At 41.6% G+C, this 19,820-nt stretch overlaps 1 protein-coding gene across 4 annotated transcripts in view; it reads right to left on the minus strand.

Moving 5' to 3' along the window:
- LOC135486167 (transcription factor AP-2-epsilon-like) overlaps positions 1-19,820 on the minus strand; it is a 200,619-nt gene that overhangs the window by 85,473 nt on the left and 95,326 nt on the right. For 2 of the 4 annotated variants that reach the window (XM_064768755.1, XM_064768754.1), the window contains exon 2: positions 5,587-5,628. The exons of the other annotated variants lie outside the window; for them this stretch is intronic. In XM_064768755.1, the coding sequence (XP_064624825.1) occupies positions 5,587-5,628 (42 nt within the window). The remainder of the gene's footprint in view (positions 1-5,586; positions 5,629-19,820) is intronic. 4 annotated transcript variants of the gene reach the window in all.

The following is a 19,820-nucleotide window of genomic DNA, read 5'->3' on the forward strand; positions in this document are numbered from 1 at the left end:
ACACATCATAAATTCGATTTAATCACATTATATTATAGTATAGCCCAATGAAGTATTGGGAAATTTAGTTATATATTTGCATTATCGCGGTGTAAATGGTTGCCATACAGCTGACCAGTCAACAGGGTCGTTTTCTGTATGCATGTACATTAAGCATGCACATTATACATAGATGACTAGAGCGATAGCAGCCTGAAAAATGCCAATCATTGCAAATTGTCGTTTGTGAAATCATTGAAAGGCATCTAGTAGTCATTACTACACAAAGGGCACATTTTGACCACAGAATGGAGAGGCACCTGGGCGGAGTTTCGAGAGATGCCGAGATATGGTGTGACCACTTTTAGTTGTTTGAGTCACGGAAAGTAAACATTCGAGAACAAGTTACAAGTGGGTCACTCAATGCCAAAGCGACAATGTTGTATTAGCTACACAAAAGTACACTTGAGAAACAAACGGGGACGATACTCAAATTATCATCTGCAAGACACCAAGATAATACACGGAAACTGATAATGTGTACAAAGTGAAACTGAATGTATCCTAATGATGTCCTATTGTTAAATGTGCCTTGTATGTCCTCCACCAGGCGTCGCTGTTTGTACTGTTGACTTGTCAAAAGTGTCCTATGATTATCTTCGACATCGAGAACAGGACACGGATCAGACGGTTATTTTTTTTAATGGAGGATATACGATATCAGTGACTGACATTTAAAAATGTTATGAAAATCTGACACCAACCCAGGTATGCTGCCTGGACGCATAAGTCGCATGAATTGCCGAATACGACGGGCAAGCACATCGTCAACATTGTGGTTTCGCATTCTCTTGTGGAATTCAAAAGCAGGCAATTCCACAATTTCGCCATCACCACGAATACTACATGCAGTGCGTGTATATCTTGTCCACTTTTCATGAAATGTCAGGTACGACTGGCAAGTACAAATGTACATCGTCATCACTGCGATAGTACAGTTTAAGTGAGGCCACCGCCCTTTACGCTTGGCCTGATCCCGATTACTCGCTCGCCGCAAACGGCAGACCACCTCAGCTGAGTAAACCTCAGCGTAAAGAAGAGCAGTGATCCACGATCTCTAGGGGAAGGTAACAACCTATAGCGCGACACCGAGGAGCAGTAGAAGCAGTGCGTAGTGGATTGTTAGCTATACAACGGGAAAGCAACCCAGCAGCACCAGGCAAGAGTCATAGAGAGTGTCTCCAAACGAATACAAATCTTACTCTTTATCGACAATTGCTGCAGGTTCTGCCGTAAAACAATGGCCTTAAAGAATAAGGAGTAGGTTTTGAATTCCTTTTTACTACTCGTTTAAACTACATGTAGTATTCAATCATCAGCACACGTGAACTACTGCAACTACTCTGCAGTTGTCTTCAACGAAAAGACAGACCAGTTGTTCTGAAGTGTTCTATTATAACGCATGAGCATGTGTGAGCATGTGAACGGAAAATTCGACCTCTTTTTCGACTCGAAATGCCACATTCGCTACCGCGGGTGTTATATTCACCTTGACTGTTTGATCAGGCAGTGATCAAACTCATTAATTCGATTAAATCGAAGAGTAAACAATCGGCAACACTTCGATATATTACGACGGGTAGGTACCTCACGGTTAGTTCACATACGCAGCTTGACTCTCGGCAGCAATCACGGAGGTCTCGGAGATGTACAAAATGTAACAGCAGCAGGCAGCGAAGCAAATGCAAGACATTTCATTTCAAAAGCCTCTGTGTAGTCTTGAATGAGATACATGTACGGCGTGTTATAGCACAGGAAGAAAGTTTTAAGTATGTTGTTTGAAAGACGTCACAGCGGCGAGCTTCACAATGTGAATTCTGTTCAACACTTTTATCAGAACGAGCCTTCAGATTCTGCGAAATTGCCAGATAGTTCTTCGTTATTACACTATCCACAAAAAAGGCCTACACAACTTTATGCACTGCAAACAGAAACAACATTCCCTATAGGAGTTCTATGCGGAAATCACCGATAGCGACAACCATATTCAAAGCTCGGTCATATCATCTATAAACTCTGAAATTCGACAGAGAAAAATTCATATTTGCTCTGGAAATGATGACACTGGCATGACTAGTATTCTAAAACAAAACTTCCCTTGGGGCAGATGGTGACACACAGCCGCGTAGTTTGCGAATTTTGCTATTTGGACTTTGAACGAATTATTTTTTGTATGTAAACGCTTATTTTTTGTATGTAAGCGTTTTGTACAGAGCTCTTGGAAACGCAAGATTGTTTCTTATTTTTACTATAAACATCCTTTATTGAAGAATATCTGCAATGTCTACAGGTTGAGAAGCTGAGCGTTGGTAAGAATATGAAGAATGGTATTGGGCTTGCACGAATCTTTTATTTCTAAACCTGCGCATATCATAACAAAGGTATGAACTGAACAAATGGAACTTTTAGCAAGAAAGGTGAAAGTGACTCTAGGAACGATTTACATGTACTTTGTAAAATGTGTCTTCTTATCTTCTTGACTCCAATAAGATTCGAAACCCCGCCCCTGCTTGGATTGTTCCGTGCTGCAGCCATTTTAAGAGAGACGTTGGACAAGTATACTGTGAATTCAATGTTTACTTCGAAACCTTTAAATATCACCAGTCCTCCTTGGTGAGATCGGTTGTCGAAAAAATACGGTATTCCGATATAATCCTGTCCACTGTCAACAGTTTTTGGGTAGAAAAATAACAGGTTCATCCAAGCTCTAAAGTATTCACAGAATCTGCCACCTTTCGGAGGGAAGAACTGGTGTGGTTCGCTTCAAATTGGCCTGGTAAGGTTGATGAAGGGCCGAGTTGCATTGCACTCAGCAACTAACCATTCCATCGGGTTGACGAAGCCGCACATCTGAGTAATGAAACTGTTTGGTTGCCGAGCAGAAACTTTTACCGTTAAAAACACTGAACGGGCAAATTTGCCCCTTACTTGCGCTGATCACCACGGGCTCCAAACAGGGCGACGAAACTCACAACGGCAACCGGAGGCTGGTTTGGTGTGAATTGTGGAAGAGAGCGCGTTAACGGCAATCCGAGTCTAGACCGAGTCGATTCTGATCCATATTTTGAGAATTAAAGGGATACACCGTCAGGGAGGTCGGGTGGAATGCCGGCGGGCGAATGGCAATATCCGGTATTAGTTTAATTTATTTTCACCGTGCTATCAAAATTTCATGAAAAATTCCATATAGCGTTGTGTACTCGCATTGGTTGAGTAGTAGATCAGACCCACGAGTACACATGGAGTTCAGAGTTTGAAATTAAACGTGTGATGATGTTAAAAGCAAAGAGGTCCACATGTTTGAAGCGAGATTGCCATCCGATTCTTCCGTTTCAGATCTTTGTTTGCTTCTTGTAGCGCTACGTTTATTAAAGCAAACCGCTGTGATTAATTCGAGAGTCTAAGTGCTCATCTTTGTCGCAGAAAATGTATTAAATGTTTCACAGGAGGACGTTAGATGTTTATCTTCCGTAATCTATTGATTTCAAAGATCACAGATAACTCTCCGCATCCAGTTCGCTTTGAATCTCGCGGACTCACGTGGTAATTTGAGAGTAGTAGGAATTGCATTCATTGTGCGCCGTTTCCTTTCAGTCTCTTAAAGCTTGCGAGTCAAATGCACCGTCACGGGTAAGGCAGACGCTGAGCACTCGGGAATGTGCGTGATGTGCATTTGGATCTTCCACTGAATACACTACCCGAAAGCCATTCTCTGCAGCAATCTGAAATCAGTATATGAAATGTGCCTTGCGCTTTCGGTTGTGCACTGGGGGTGATGGCTATATTCAGCAGTAGATCCAAATGCACATCATAGATATTCTCGAGTGCTCGGCTTGACCTGTCAGCTTTAACGTGACCATTGCGTGCAGATGTAATCAAATTGAAAAAAAAGTACGAGAAAGTGACAGTCATTATTGAAATCATGCAAGACGCCAATGAAAGTAAACCAAGGAAATTGGTAGATTGTAATCTTTTGATAGCTGTCAACCAAAGAAAAATGATGGTTCATTTTTGCAATCCCCCCCCCTACAACTGCAATCGGAAGTACGTTAGACCAATAAATGGCCTGCGCGCGCGCAACATAACATAAAAACTCTACTTTTACTAGAAGAAGACAGATCGCCTTTCAAGAATTTTTTGTTTTGCAGTCTGTCCTGTTTGTGGCTTCGCCAAACAGATGCAAATCTTCGAACTCAAGTTGATTGTGCATTTAACTTCGCTTCAAGTTTTAAGGGTCTTGATCTCAATACATTATGACAAATATTAAAGAAACGCTTGGCCACCCGGTGCGAAAAAACCTCAGTATCAAATTTCCAATTTCAGGACAACATGCCTTAGCTTTGATATTAGGCCATAGCTTCCAGCGCAATCCAACCCCCTACTTCATAACGATTGTGATCCGAAGATCAACTCAAATTAAAATACGATTCTACTGAATAAGCTACAGATCTGAGAACATCGATTGATCAATTTCAAAGATGACATCATCATGTCGTTAAGAGAGTAGGTCAGGCCCTCTAGCGAATTCAACCTCCGAGTTGCACCCTTTGTCTGATTCCTTCTTCCCTGTCATCTCACAACGGCCTACTTGTCCGATTCCATTGTGCCCGCGCTCCTCTCCTCCTCCCGCCTGTCCGCATCCATTGTCTCTAGCGCCACTCTCCCTCCTCCCTCCCCTAGCCACTTCACCTTCGATTCTGTCCAGCAAGCCCCGCCCTGCGGCTGCGATTCTCCATTAATCCAGCCAATATACATGCATATGAGCTGTAATGTACGTGCGGTAGCCGCCATCAAGTCTAATCATACCAGGCCATCCACATCAAAGGACTCCTCACACCTCATGTCCTTCCATTTTTCAATGTAACGACCCTAACTAAAATTAATTTCCATCTCCGAAGCGTCAATAATTGGTGTTGATTTTTGCTTGATGGGTCTCTCTGCCTGGAGGAGTTCACCATACAGCGTCGCATAATGATTCAGAGACGCGCAGTTGCGTTGAATATTTACTTGGTTCGTGGCTAAATTTGAACTTCTTAACTTGCTCCACCGCCAAATAATCGTTTAAAGGGTTTTGAAGTTGGTGAAAATGTCATACGAGTGCGAGTGTCTATTTGTACTCTGATTGGTCTGGGAGTTACAGGGGGTTCCGAAAATGGGACGGAAACCTAAAGCCAAACAGCCAAGAGAAATGATGAAGATCCGACGGTGAAACCAATGCATGCTTCCCGAAATTGGTGGCTTGCATTGGAACTAACTTTTTCCCCCTTATCCATTAAAGGCATTCAAGTGTTTTGGTCAACCATGACTATCTCCTTTGTCCCTCCACCATAAGGCCTAGTTTCCCCTTATGACATCACTATTTCGGACACTCAGCGCCCCATTTCTGGAAAGGTGTATAGGACCTAGTTCGTTTTATACCGGCTGGATCAAATCCGGACGAATACTGGTTTGTGGACAACTTTGACCATCCAGACCATGATCAAACGCGACAACAAAAACAACAAAAAATCGAGAATAAAAAAAATGAAATATAAAAAGTTTCTTTACCTGACTCTCCTTTTCATAGTCAAGCAAGTACGGTTTACTCACCTAAAATGGATAAGAAAAGAAAACATATAAGACTATGAGTGAAAGCAATCATGAATTGGTTCAAAGGCAATGAGCGACGCTACACTAGCATCATAATTCGACCGAAATTCTGAACGGCTATATTGCGCTTGCACCAAAATGCACAAAAATGGAAATAAAGGTGCAGATTTAGTGGACATCGCTGCCACTCGTGGCGCTCATTTAGCTATGCAAACCAGTATTTCGTTAATGCATGAAACACTGAACCACGACCATGCCTAATAAAGCTTAAGGTTGCTAATGGAAAATGCGTCCTCCCCACTCGACAAGGATCCCGGTCAAAGTAAATATGCTACAGGGCATGGCCAAGTATTACTAAATACTATTTGTATTCGTCGACAACCACTGGTAGATAGATCAAGATACACGGGTCTAACTGTATACATTGAAGATACGATTGGCCACTTGTTTGTAATGCTTCGGGTATACTGCCTGGTCTATATCAAGCATGTTTGTGAAAAAAACATAAAAACAAAATAATCGAAGTTCTACACGTATATTGATGAGTTACACGTAGATGAAAAAGGTAATCGATGAGCCATCAACGGAAAAGGACCCGATTAAGGAACACGTGACTTTGATATGTAGCCAATGTATCGTAACAGTACATTGGTGTGCATGTTTCAGTGGCGTGTGATCTACGCGATGGGTGGAGCAGTAGTTCGACGGAGCCACGGGTTCAAAGCTCTTCTAATTTGTCTAGAATTTAACATCAACAAGGGATCAGACATACCTGAATCGTTTTCAGGTCAGGTTTCTGGAGCTAGGGATCAGACATACCTGAATCGATTTCAGGTCAGGTTTCTGGAGCTGGGCGACGTAATGATTAGAGGTTAGCAAATCAAGGACGATTTGCTATGAAACAATTATGTGTATATGCACGGCCTTCAGTGTATTGTTATATTGATGTTCTGTAATATACCAGAAGACGACTTCAATGTTTTTAGTAAACACTGACATTTTACCCTAAGCAAGTTTCAAATGTAAACTCAGTGTCTAGCATTCACAGTCGATACATGAAAAACTGGTGAGATACAGGGGTGATGTACTGCAATACGGTGCCACGGTGGAAGCACATTGTAGTTAAAAACACTCACCGTGTTCGGATCCCCATAATATTGTTTTAGTGAGATCTGCATTGTATGACGAGTATGCAGACCCATTTTTCAGTTGTGAAAAGGATCAGATACTCCAATTGAAGTAGTCCGGGGAATTAACGATTACGATAGTTTCTCAACTGTAAATCTTAGACATTGTCAATCAATTTAATTACATTAGTTTATTGGGTATGCCATTGAGATGACACCCGTTTGTTTACAAACAGCTATGCAAAATTTAAAAAAAGAAATGTGGTAAACGTTGCTCCACCCTTTACTATAAACTTCCAATAGATAAAAGATATTTAGATATTTGCAATGAATGTTTAGGACGTCTTGCTTTGTTTACCTTTGTAATGATTAACATTGATATTCGATGATCATCATATATCAATAAAAAATCGTATTCTGCCTACCCGACCTTGTCATTGTCAGTATTGGTGAAAGTATCGATTTGTGAAAACATGCAGATTGTGAAATTGTTAGTGTATAAACATTGGAATTTAACAATTGAATCATAAATTTATTGGCTTGAACTAACAGATATTACACGGTTCAGTTTAGATCGTTTTGGAGCTTTTCAGGAATCGCGGATGTAAATAAAAAGTCATTCCTAATGTATACTGAGAATTTAGTCATGGCAGTACTGCAATATTCGGTTTGTCCACCCTGTTTGGACTACGCGTTGGCGAATACCTGACTATATCGGTGTGCACAACAGCAATATTAAAACTCATATTCAGTGTGTAATTTACATAATTGAAAGAGCTCAAATTCAGTCTCAAACTTCAAATTTCAAACGAACGACCCAGACCTATAACACCAGCACAGTTCGATCAGCTGATGAATTAAATATTTTGTTTTCATAGAACTTTTAAAGTGCAATTGTTATGTGATTTAGATTTTATATGATGCACATATCCACCGTGTGGTATATCAAATGAAGATATAATTATTTTGCACTTTACACTGTTACCCATATGACAACTATACGTCAATTCCGATCCTATATCAACAGGTTTTTACTTACGAGAAAATTAAAACGTGATTTTGATGTATTATGTAAATTTAAATTACTGTTATTCGCGAATATTCCAAATGCTAACTGGCACCAGATAAAAGACAGCTGAACCGTTTGATACACCAGTAGGTGTAGGAAGGCCAAAACCTAACAAATACCGTGATGTGGAAAAAACAGCAACTAACTATACCAGTTTCATAGTTTGGTGGGTTGCAGCGTCAAATTCGAAGTCCCCAATTCCATTCTTCAGTTCACGTTTAGGCATAAAGACTGCCGCAAGTTTGTCGCTGCTTCGCCTTTCTGTGGAAGAGGGTTCTGAGGGATAATTTTTGGCTTCAGCGTGTTATGATGAGTATGACAGTAAGATGATTATAAACTATGAAAATTTGAAGAATATTCCAAATTGACTTAATAGCCATCTTACCATTATCAAGTATCCTTCAGTTGGCGGTCTTTCCGAATACTGCTTAAATGATCCCCTTCTACAGATCCTTGGCGAACCTCAAAGTTCTCATAAATCTAGTGATTTTTGACCGAATCGTATCAGTGGTCCCCTATCTTAAGCTATTCTGATTAAGGGCATTATCCATTTTAAACTAACCCCTGAAAATAATTGCCCAGTGGTCTTAACTGAAAGTTATAATGGTTTTAAATTTGTTCCAAGGTCGTTTTACAGTTATGCCCACCTGTGGAATGGGGCCCTGACCTTCGGGAGGAAATATCTGACAGAACATCATCACTTTCCATGAACTGATCTGATAAGCATTCGTCTCCCCCTACAGAGCAACAGGGTATGAAAAGGGAATTCCCATGGCCCCAGAGTATCCATTTGACCACAACATATGTGACAGGGAGTGATGGCCTAAAATCGCCGACAGGTTTTGATCCGCCATTTGATAATCATTTGGCCATAAAGGATCAACAGTTAACATTAAAGAGATTCGGAAACGCCAACACCCACGTGCTACTCAGCGCTAAAAGACGTAAACTAAACGTTTTATGCGATGTTAAGAATGGCACAGCATAAACTACAATGTTTTTGAATGGGGTATACACGACCTGTAAATCACGGGCCCGCCCTCTTCTGACTCGATCGCGTTACAAGGTAAATATAATTTGGAACGGGGTCCATTAAATGTTCATATTCTCCATTCAGCGAAAACAATGATGCTCATTTCGTTGCCAGCAGTCTCCAGTTGACAAAGAAGGGCACATCCATCATGGCAACAATGCGGCGTGATCTTTATGAGTTTTAGGGGTCGGGGTGGATGGGGGTGGAGGCTGGACGAGGGGCGCACGGCAGGAGCTTACTGCTTTGAAACAGAACTTCAAACATCGGTGTAGACGCAGGAGATGGACTACCTTCTGCGAAACGGGCATCGTGATGGGTGAGGGACGCAGGATGAAGGCCGACTACTGTGAAAAGGGGATTGTTATATGGATTAAAGAGGCTGGACAGGGGCTGACTGCCTTAGAACGGAGATCGAGACATCGATGTCAGACGCCGGATTGGGGAATCGTGCTGAGCATACCTATAAAAGTAGATTTACAACTACATTTGTATAGTCCAAAAGGACAGAATCCTTTACCATCAGGTAATTGTAAACTTATTGAAATCAATAGAAAAAGGATGGCTTGAGGCGCCAAAATATGCATTTGGACATCTTCTTTTGGCGATATATCCTAACCATTCTCTTCCAAATTACTAGAACTATGAAATTCCTAAATATATAGCTGCAGTCGTTATGTACTTATATCGCTACTAATAGAAAGGACGCTGAAGAAATATTTCAATTCCAGTTTGTCGAAAACCAAGTTAAGTGCACTTAATGTACAGTAATGTATAGGTCCTTTTGTTACTCTTAGGATGATAATTTGCCACAATATCTGTAAGACTATGGAATCTTTCAATAAAATTTATAGTAAGCCATTATCAAGGTATTAGGCAGTTAGCTCCAGGCAAAATGTGGTAGGGCATTCTTCAGGTATTTTACCCCAGAGTCTGTCATTCATATCACAGGCTTGTGTGCATTTCAATAGCTATTGTTGATTGCAGGCCAACTATATGTATTCACAGCCGTAGTACAGGCATTTGATACTGAATCCGCTTCCAAATGAGATACACGTATCTGCTGGGTGCACACAGGGTGTACACAGGAATATTGGTTATGCTTGAAGCGCACAGGAATTTTGTTTAATAATATGTGAGCACACCGAGACAAATGGCTGCGAGATCGTGTGGCAGAAGTCTTTAATCAAGTCAAGACAAAATATTTCTGGTGTTCTATCATCTAAAGTTTGATGTTCGGCTCACTAAAAAGCGCTCATTGCTGATACATCTACATGTGTGGGCATGTGAATTTGTTTCAGAATGATAGAGTTCTGTAGATGCTTCTGGCGTTTCGTCCTTTTCTTGCTGCCACACATTTCTCTACCTCAAAAACAAACTGGTATTTCAGTGTACACATCAAAGTAGAGTCACCAATGCATATGCGAAAAGTCAAAAGTGTACATTTCACAAGAGTGCATTCTTCTCTTACTCAATTTCACTAAGGTTTTACCACGGGCGAATCCAATGCCTAGAGCTTAGTGATATTTCGCAATTTCAGGAAAAAGCTTGCAGTTACTGTTTGATTGGTTGACTCTGAAGCAAAAGCCCTCTGGCAATGGCGTTGGTTCCCAGGTACACTTATACAGTCTCCAGTATCACCATCATTCCGTGCAGGTGTGCACATGAAATGCACTGTGCATGCATTCCAATCGCGCTGGAATTAAAGAGACTAGCTGTATTTCAATTCCGTATAAGTTTGTGACAACAGATCAGGAAATGACTGGGTAAACATGATTTGAGAGGTACTACGATTCTTAATAATACATTGTGACTCTCCGTGTCATCAAGATCTGTAGGCCGTTTTTCTACTCCCATCACATACAACTAACGATGCGGAAAACGTAAAAACTATTACATGTAAAAGGCTGCGGCAGACTATGGTGGAGATTGCAATGATAATAAGGCGTCAAGGGCGGTGTCTTTAGCTACAATATGACGCTTTCCTATGCGTTGGGCTTAAAGGATGCTTATAACTCGAATTCGAAGTCATACATCGAAATATAATGAAGGACTACTTTGCAAATATTGACACCGGTGGAACTTTAGGTTTGCCGCAATTCCAAAGCATCTTCAGGGTCATAATACAGCACTACACTCCTGACGCATGGAGTCGAATGCATGGAAAGACGACGAGAGTGGGCTGCCTCTGTAGTCTGAACAAAACAGACTAACTTACTGTGTTGCCAAACTGGTACCATTTCCGTGCTTGCAGAAGAAGTGCGTTCTTGAGACACACTGCACCCTGCAGATTGATCCCCAGGCATGCCAGGACCCAGGCATAGCACAGCCAAAAAGTTATCTATACACAGTACATGTAAATACAAACTGTTGGCGTCTTCTTATGGCAAGCAATGACTTAATAGAGAGAATTCTTTGAGAGCCGGATCTGGCTACACTGATGTAGTCGGAGACAAAAATTGTGAAAAGAGGAAATAGCTGAGGATAGGCTGCAGTTGTTTTTATTTTCTAACCCGGCAAAGTCGGAGGGTATACTGCCGGAGGCGCATGCACGATTTGCGCAGAAGTTCTATTACGTAAAACTGGCTTTGAGAGGTAACAGTAGACTCCGCTACATCATAATCGTCAAATGCATTTTGTCACAATAGCCCTCATATGCGCGTACATTACCTAATGCCCTTTTGTCAAATGCATTATGCAGCAAATGCACCTTTTCTGTTTTGTTCAACTTGATGGTGGCAGAGTGCAGCAAAAGCATTTTTAATGTAGCAATCTCCATATCTCGACTCGAAAGAAAGAAAGAATGGCAGGAACAAAAATGAGAAACTTTAAGAAGGGAAACTGAGAAACCTGTTAACTTTTGTACTTTTTTTCTTCATTATATGTTTGAAGAGAAATTTCAAGTTGGATTAGCGCGGTGACAAAAAGACATCTTGTAAGAAGGGTTACGTGATAACCATTGGACCAATCGGATTGGACGGGATTTTTATCAACGACTACCAAAGATGCATTTAAACTTCCCTGGACTCCGAGGCAAAATAATTTTGTTCTCTGGCATGTTTTCTTGGCATACGAGGCAAGACACGTCAAAAGTAGAATTACATGTATTTATTTGACGATAAGATACGTCCGTGAATTGCATTCGCGTGCAGGTGTCCCAAATATACTGTGAACTCGAAACTGTTTAACTTCTCTTGACAGTCTTATAGCCACTGAGCAGGTAGACTGTTCATTTAAAGGGTGGTCTACAGCCAGTATGGGGCGTCCAATGCTCGACCCATGCACTGCTCCCCAGTCAATTCACACTCCACAACAAGGCGGTAAATCATTATGAAAGATTGCGGCGCATCTCTCCCCAGACTATGAAAGATTACGATCCTTTCTCTCCTCTCCAACCTGGAAACTTCAGATCCAATCAGAGCCCGTGACCCGTGTAAACATTGAAACCTCTCTCAGCTAAGAGAAATCGAAGTTTTTAATGGCTTGCTCATCTGTGTGCATAAAGGTGGTAGGTTATTGGACGGGGGAAGATTGATATCATTCTATAACACTTCGCTATTGATTCATGGGTGGAGAGGTGCAAGAGTGAATCGCCTCCTAAACTTTAAGAAGTAGTCCATGTATGTAAGTGTGGTAATACATGTACATGTATTTTGCTCGGGACTACCACGAAATGGGCATTGGACGCAAGAGTCTCTTGAATGAAAAGTGTAACATTGCGACACTAAGTGAAGAGGAGGAGAATGTTGCTTGACGACGTAGTTGCACGCAGGCAAAGGTCTGCATCCATGGATCTATGATACCCATGGACGTTCAATCCACGGATGTTCATCCATCAGAACCAATCAACACTTTCTTCCAGAGTAAGGAATTCGAATTATGTTAAACTCCGAGCGTTGTCCATCCGCCAACTATAGGAAATGTGTTTTCCAAAATCTTAGCCAACTGTATTATATTTTCCTAATAAACAAGAGAATGAAAATTTGGGTACATGTATAGCTCAAGCAGGGTTAACCCAGGATTGATCTTCACCAGGAATTCTCCATCTGGAGGTTCTCGCCCCCAGATCACGGAAACAGCCATTTGCTGCGCGAAGTCTTATGATTCATAATTCATAAGCTTTCATCTTCCAGTTGAGAATCTCCTCTCTTTGTCTGTGATTGTAGTGTTACGCGCCGATGGCTCGCATCAGGGAAGAGACGCCTCGCGCCCGTCATTTCATGGGAATTCGCAATGCGCTCGGCCAGCATCCCGCAATGTCTGCAACCAACTCGGAGAAAGTTTGCTCGTTCGCAACTCCTCTGATTCGCCGTCGTAATGGGAGCTTCTCGGTGCTTCAAGGTCACGAGGATGGCTTTGTACGGTAAAGAAACCATGACCAAGGTATTGTTTTCCATTAGAATCTGATTCGCTGCACAGAAAGGTGCAGAATAGCGACAGCCATGCTTCAAATTTTCGACGACCTCCGAAGTGCTGATTCAAAGAGTTAAACGTATCCTCATACATGTCATAATACAACGCGTTCTAGCCATTACATGTACATGTACACATTCTTTTATTTTGTAATGTGTTCTCTTTCAATTGCCTAAACGCGTACGCTTGCAAATTTCAACCACACTATGCATTCGGATGATTGTGTAACATGTGGTCTTGGAAGGAGTATGCCAAAGTAACTGTTGTGGACGCAACCAGTTGGCCAAAGACGATATAAGCTTACATCCGGAAAGCGTAGAAGAGTAGAAGTAGGGCCCGGAGTATTCCGTAACCTGTAGCATGGATTGAAGTAAACAACTTTTGCAACAAGAGGGAAGTTGAAGACGTTCACCTTGCAGCAACGTGCAAAGAGTATGGGGCCTAGGGTGTCTGTATCTTAGAGGCATAACCACGAGCGCGAAAGAACGTAGCGTGCACTGCATATGGCAACACAAGAGATCCTGGAGGCAAACTCTAGCACAGAATGTTCATTCGGGAATAATACCCAAGCTGCAAGGATTAGCCAACTGCAATATCTACCTTTTCCAGCAAGAAAAACTTTGCTTTAGGCGACCAGATTCGGATGCTTTGAAGTTTACATCGGGTACCTGCGATTCTCAAAGATCTCACCGACCGGGGTAATAAGTTAGTTCACCATATCAAAATCAACGAAGTGAATCCCAAACGAGAACACTTGTGATTGGAAAAAATGTAGATTTAGGAAGATTTTAACGGCTGTGGTGATAAATTCGTTAAGTTGAGGTTGTAAAAGCAAATGAAGCGGTGGATCTGATAGTTTCATTAAAAAACAACTCGTCGTGGGTATCATAGCAGTATAATAAGACGTAACTGCTGTCTTCCATTGGTTTGGCTTGATTTTGGAAGAACATTTTTTTTCAGGAAAACTTCGGTCATCAGGCTCGGAAAAATGTCGAAGTGATCAGTTGGCACGAAGATTTTCTTAATATTCTGATGCATCTCAGTTTAACACCTTGTCAGTTCCGCAATGGATTGCTTTTCGATTAGGAAATTTCGTGTTCAGATTTATCGCCTTTCAACGCTACCCAAAATGGTACATGGCAATTGGGCGGTGATTGACTGTCCCGGGGTGCATGGGATACCAAGCGGAGCAGATTAATCACACCTACGGGACATCTCTAAACAGATTCAGTTTTTCCTTTAGCCAAACCGACACGGACTTGATATTACCATGAAAAAATTATGAGAAACTATCAAGTTGGTCTCTGAACCGAGAAATTGCTCCGTTCGCGTTTGAGTCTCGGTATCGGCGGCCTTTCTAGTGTGAGCGAACTATCAGCTGTGTCAGCAATGTTTCTCCGCAGATTTTCGAAAATTCAACTCTGTATTAATTTTTGTTTGTGCTGAATTTAGCACATGAAGACAGGCAGAAGATGCACTTAATACTTTTCCGCCCCGGCAGCCAGATTTTCGATTCTCCCAGCGCGTGGAGAAGAAATGCACACATCTTGTGCCCGGGGCGTGCCGCATGCCGTGGATCCCTGCCGCGAAAAGCAGAGCGCAGAATGGTGAAATTAATTGCGAAAATCGATGAGAAGTGTGCGATTAATTTCATAAAACGATGTCATTTCTCTCAAGATTTCATAACAATTCGGAGGAGGATCAAAGCATTCCTCGCCTTCCGGTTCCAGAGAGTGATTGATAAGTGCGCGCGCACTTTATGTCAGCACGGAGGTTGAGGAGGAGCGGTCGTGAATTGGCATTGGACATCCCCTCTACTTTATGAATTGTGGAGTGAACGTGCTCTCGCGATCTCAGAGACCTTCGTCTTCTCTCGATTTCAGAGGAACGGCCATGGAGAGGCATACATTTCCACAGTATGACCCTTGATACTGACAGCGAACAATCACAGGTACCTATCGGAAGGACATAATGGGAGAACTTGAATAATTGTCACATCAAGTTGTTCTTTACACACTACACAAGTGCAAAACAAACTTGTGAGACCCCTTGATGACACTCTGAAGATACTCTACTAGTTTGGTAAACATTTGGCAAACAACTGCACGCGATGTTCCTTTCAAGGGAGTTGTGTTGGTTGTTATCGTCGTTTTCTTTCATGAGTCGGTCACGGTCCGGGAGCCCGTAAACATGACCTGTCATCATCCATTCAAATGAAGACAATGTGACAAAAGAGGGACGTGCAGAGCGGATGATAGCGGCCAAAAACGTTCAAATGGGACGATAGAAATCACATCTAGCCACTTTAACATCCACACACGTTAAGTGTTATCTTTTCAATATTCTGCAATATTTTCTATCAGTTTCATGAAAGAGTTGGTTTTTAACAAGGAGTGCGGATGGCGGTGTCTATATATCATCGAGTGTGCTGTCAGTGCGACAATGATTAGAGCCTGGCCATTAAACCCTTCATTCAATTAAACATCTGCCCGGAGTGAAAGATGGGGTTTGGTACTAATTGTAGTAACATTTTGGGTACAACCACAAATAGAAGAAATTTAGTAAAGGATTGTAAATGTAAATGTGCCCGGATTTGATTTCGAATTTTTGTGATAAGGGAGCGAGAAAATGTCAGGGACAAGTTTTTAAAGCTATTTCGTGAAGAACTTAAGGCTTTAAGTTCATTTTCATTTACAAATTGTTTGAAAAATACAATTTGATAGTTTGTTCTCGATCCAAATATTGCATTCAGTATTAAGAACAATGAAAAGAGACTTTCAGATATTAAGGAGATTTGCCATTTTAAAGAAGAACCAATGATAATTTGAAGACAAATGAAACGGAATCATATTTCAAATCCACATGGCTAATCAAGGCATTGCCTTTCAAACAATGCGGCGAGTGGCGTCACAGGATGCTGTCACAATATGTTGCGTAAACCTGCCATCTTGCACCAAGACAACAAAGCGTTATATCTCAACATCCGGGACAATCTTCCTATCAAACTTCAGACGATTAATTATGCAATTAGGGTTTCGTATCGTCGAACCACAAACGGCCGCCGCTTTCATCTTCCACGGATTCTCGGTGTTGTGCCTGCCTTGGTTAGTTCAGCGGAATGATGAGCAAAGGTACGGGGCACCTCCCCAGTAAGGTTGATTACCCAAGGCTTCACCACAAGGGCCACCTTTAACCGTCTCAAAGGTAGGGTTGCCGAGCAATCGATGCCGGGGCTGGGAAGCGGAGACCTAACAGCGTGGTGTCGGAGTAAAGTGACCTCTTAGTGAGATAATCAATCACCTTCTCGCCGTGATAGGCTCAACCATCAATCAATCAATCCGAGGTCATTAGCAATCAATCAGAGGCCATGATCAATCAATTGGTCTATTTTTTCCAAAAAATAACAATTATCACTTACGTATGTCTGTTATAGAAAATAAGAAGAGCTACCGAATTTTGCGCAACAAGACAAAATGTGCTGAATGCTGGAGAATTGTCATTCTTTTCAATATATTACGGTCTGCAAACTGAACATCCACAATATACATTATGATCTAGTTAGCACACTCCGGTCATCACTGGTGTACTACAACGATTTTTGATATTTTACATTGGTCATTACCGGTGTACATTTTCACAGGACATACCAGCATTATCGACTATTACTAATTACATATGATAGAAAAGAAAAAGAGCAAATAGGGTGGTATTCGATCACCCTTTAGGTATAGTCAAAATACGCCCGAAGCCATTGTCTCTTGGTTGGCCTTCGAGGTGTCTCCAGTTTCCTAAATTAACGAAGATTGCTTCACTTGTTGTAATAGTGCACGACATAACATTTTCATGGCGCGATTCTGTTTCAAACGCTACAACACAGGCCGTCGAATTTCAAGGGAATATAATTATTGAACATAAAGGTTTTTGTTGTGTTGATTAGCCTCAAGCTAGTCACTAGGTTTTCAGTGTTGGCATCTGTGCATTTCTCTCATCAGCTGAGTACTTATATAAAATAGGATTAACCCTCAGAAAACCGCGCAAGCGAGAATAGGCTTTAGAATTGAAGCCCCGACACCTTGGCTAAAGGTGATGTAATCAGGTAGACAATTGGTGAATGTATGTTGTCCACGCTTACTCTATTGTCCAAAGACTGAATAGGTTCGCTGGTTTCAACTAGTTGATGTTGATGTAACGTGTAATGCATGTATTCAATGTCAGTTCGTGGCTGTCGGACAAGGTGAACGCATGTATGTGTGGTCACTCCTGTGTATAGGTGGTAGGCCTACCGTCTACAGGTATGCATATACATGGATTTCCGAATTTTATGTGGAATTTTGGCCAGATCGTCCTGTACATGCGCGGTTATGCGCATGCATGGTGTATGATGACTGTGATATATTCCAAAGCCGTTGAATCTTAATGATATATTGAACATGTAGAATTGCTATAGTGATATGTTACATGGCTGGGACGCACATGATTACTGGTGCACAAGATCTAGAGGTCATCCGCTGTACTGTACAGGTAATGTATCACGCAAAATGAACATTTGTTTCTGGAACACCAACTTGCTCACAGTGGTCTTTGCAGAGGCTAGGTTTTGCAACACTATGTTTTGAGAGTTAGTTTTGTTTGGTGAAGCGAGCCAACTTTTGAGAGACTTCGATATGTGTCGTAAGAAAACCTATGGGAACCGGGAACCGGGAACCATCCGCTATAATTGTAAAATCCACTAAATTGTGTAGGTGAAGAAGACTTCGTTAACCTCACTGTAATTGTCGTTCCGGAAATGTTTTGGGTTGTATCTTTTTGATATGGTAAGACACGCCACCGCAAACACACTGAGATGATTTATCAAAAGTAAAGTTAAACGCCACCTCTCTGATTTGGTGAACAAAGTTTTGCTGCTTTAAAATGGCAATGCAAACTCTCTCACAGTGTCCTGAAAGTCTATCGTGTTTCGATAGTTGCCAGACTATATAGTACAGTTTCAGGTCAATCCCCTCAGACCTAATTGAGACGAACAAACACCCTGAAACTTTATAATGCCAAGATAAGAAAACAAAAACAAAAACACAGAATGAAATATTGATCCTTTCGCCCACTCACACCGTGTCTGACGATGCAGCTATACAGGTCAGTGAAAGTGTTGACCAAGGTTGCTTCGATTTCGGCCCCAGGACACTAATTATGCCCTCCAAGCTATTAAGAGCCATCACTTATTAATCAGTAAGCTGAGACTGTTTCTGGGTGGAAAGTACGATCCGATGGGTTCATGGATTGATTACGAAATCATGCTCATTGGAGAAAGGGTACTGAAAAGCAACCCAGCCTACCAGCCAAGGCCTATCAGTCGTTTTAGAAATGCAACTGGTTTTATTAGGGGGAACTGCTCATGACTTTGCTGAATTCTATCAGGGGTTACAATGACCCTTAATGAATGGACCTCCTTTTCTGATTGGTTTGAATTGGAAATCATGATATCAGTCCACTCAGCACTCAGTAGGTGAAGGGTCAGGACAACTGATTAAGGGTTCGCTGAGCAAATCGCTAATCTAATTGATATGACGTAATGCACAATGCATTAGTGCAATCAACTGTACATTGTCTTAGCTATGATAGCAGGCGGGATGGCCTCGGGCCATAGCATAAGATGGACACACAACGATATAATGACAATGCCATAAACGAAGCAACCACAGAACAGGCAAAATAACATACTTGATGACCAAAGGGATACCCACTCGCATGTTACTGCGGGATCTGCATGACGATTTTATTTCGAGAAAATACCCTTTGATGCATGTAGCATTAGCGTGGAGGCCCTGATATTGTATTCTTCTGGTACCACATACATTGTAATCAAAATTCATTTGCACTATTAAAGAAATTTGTACACAGATCGCCGGTCATTCACCGTTCAAACAGAGTTAGAGGTTTTCATTGCGCATCAAATAATGCATTATTCCATCATGCATTAGGAGGCAGTTACCTTGATGAGAGTCACCATTTGTTGGATAAACTGCAGGCTAAGCTTTAAACAAGGTAGCATCACGATATTGTAAAACTTAAGGTCAATGTGGTAATACATTAGATTTGAACTAAGAGCCTATTGTATCGCTGGTACGCGAAGGTCGACACAGTGGGTACTTTACGATTTTTCGTAAAGGAGGTCCGAGAAAGACTTTAAAAAAGGTATTTTACCACTTTCCGGCATACCAATGTGAAAACCGCAGTAAGGGGCCACACCGCAGTGCAGCATTACCGAGCGTGTCATTTCTCTTTGGCATTGCTCATCTTCACCAGGAAATCACTGTCATCCACTCATGACAACCACTCATGTGTCTCAGCCACAAGATTCGATCCGATTAACGGAGTTTAAGGATGCTTAATGCATTGAGAGTATAACGATTCGACAGTGGTTATGATAGCTTAGAGAATGGATTGGTTCTTGGTGAAAGATTGGAGCAATCTCCTAAAATCATCTCTCAATTAGGCAACGAAGTGGAAACGTATTGGCGCATTATTGCGAATATCGCTCCGATATTAGAGATAA

The sequence above is a fragment of the Lineus longissimus genome, chromosome 4 (assembly GCF_910592395.1).
Source record: "Lineus longissimus chromosome 4, tnLinLong1.2, whole genome shotgun sequence".
Classification (NCBI taxonomy): Eukaryota; Metazoa; Nemertea; class Pilidiophora; order Heteronemertea; family Lineidae; genus Lineus; species Lineus longissimus.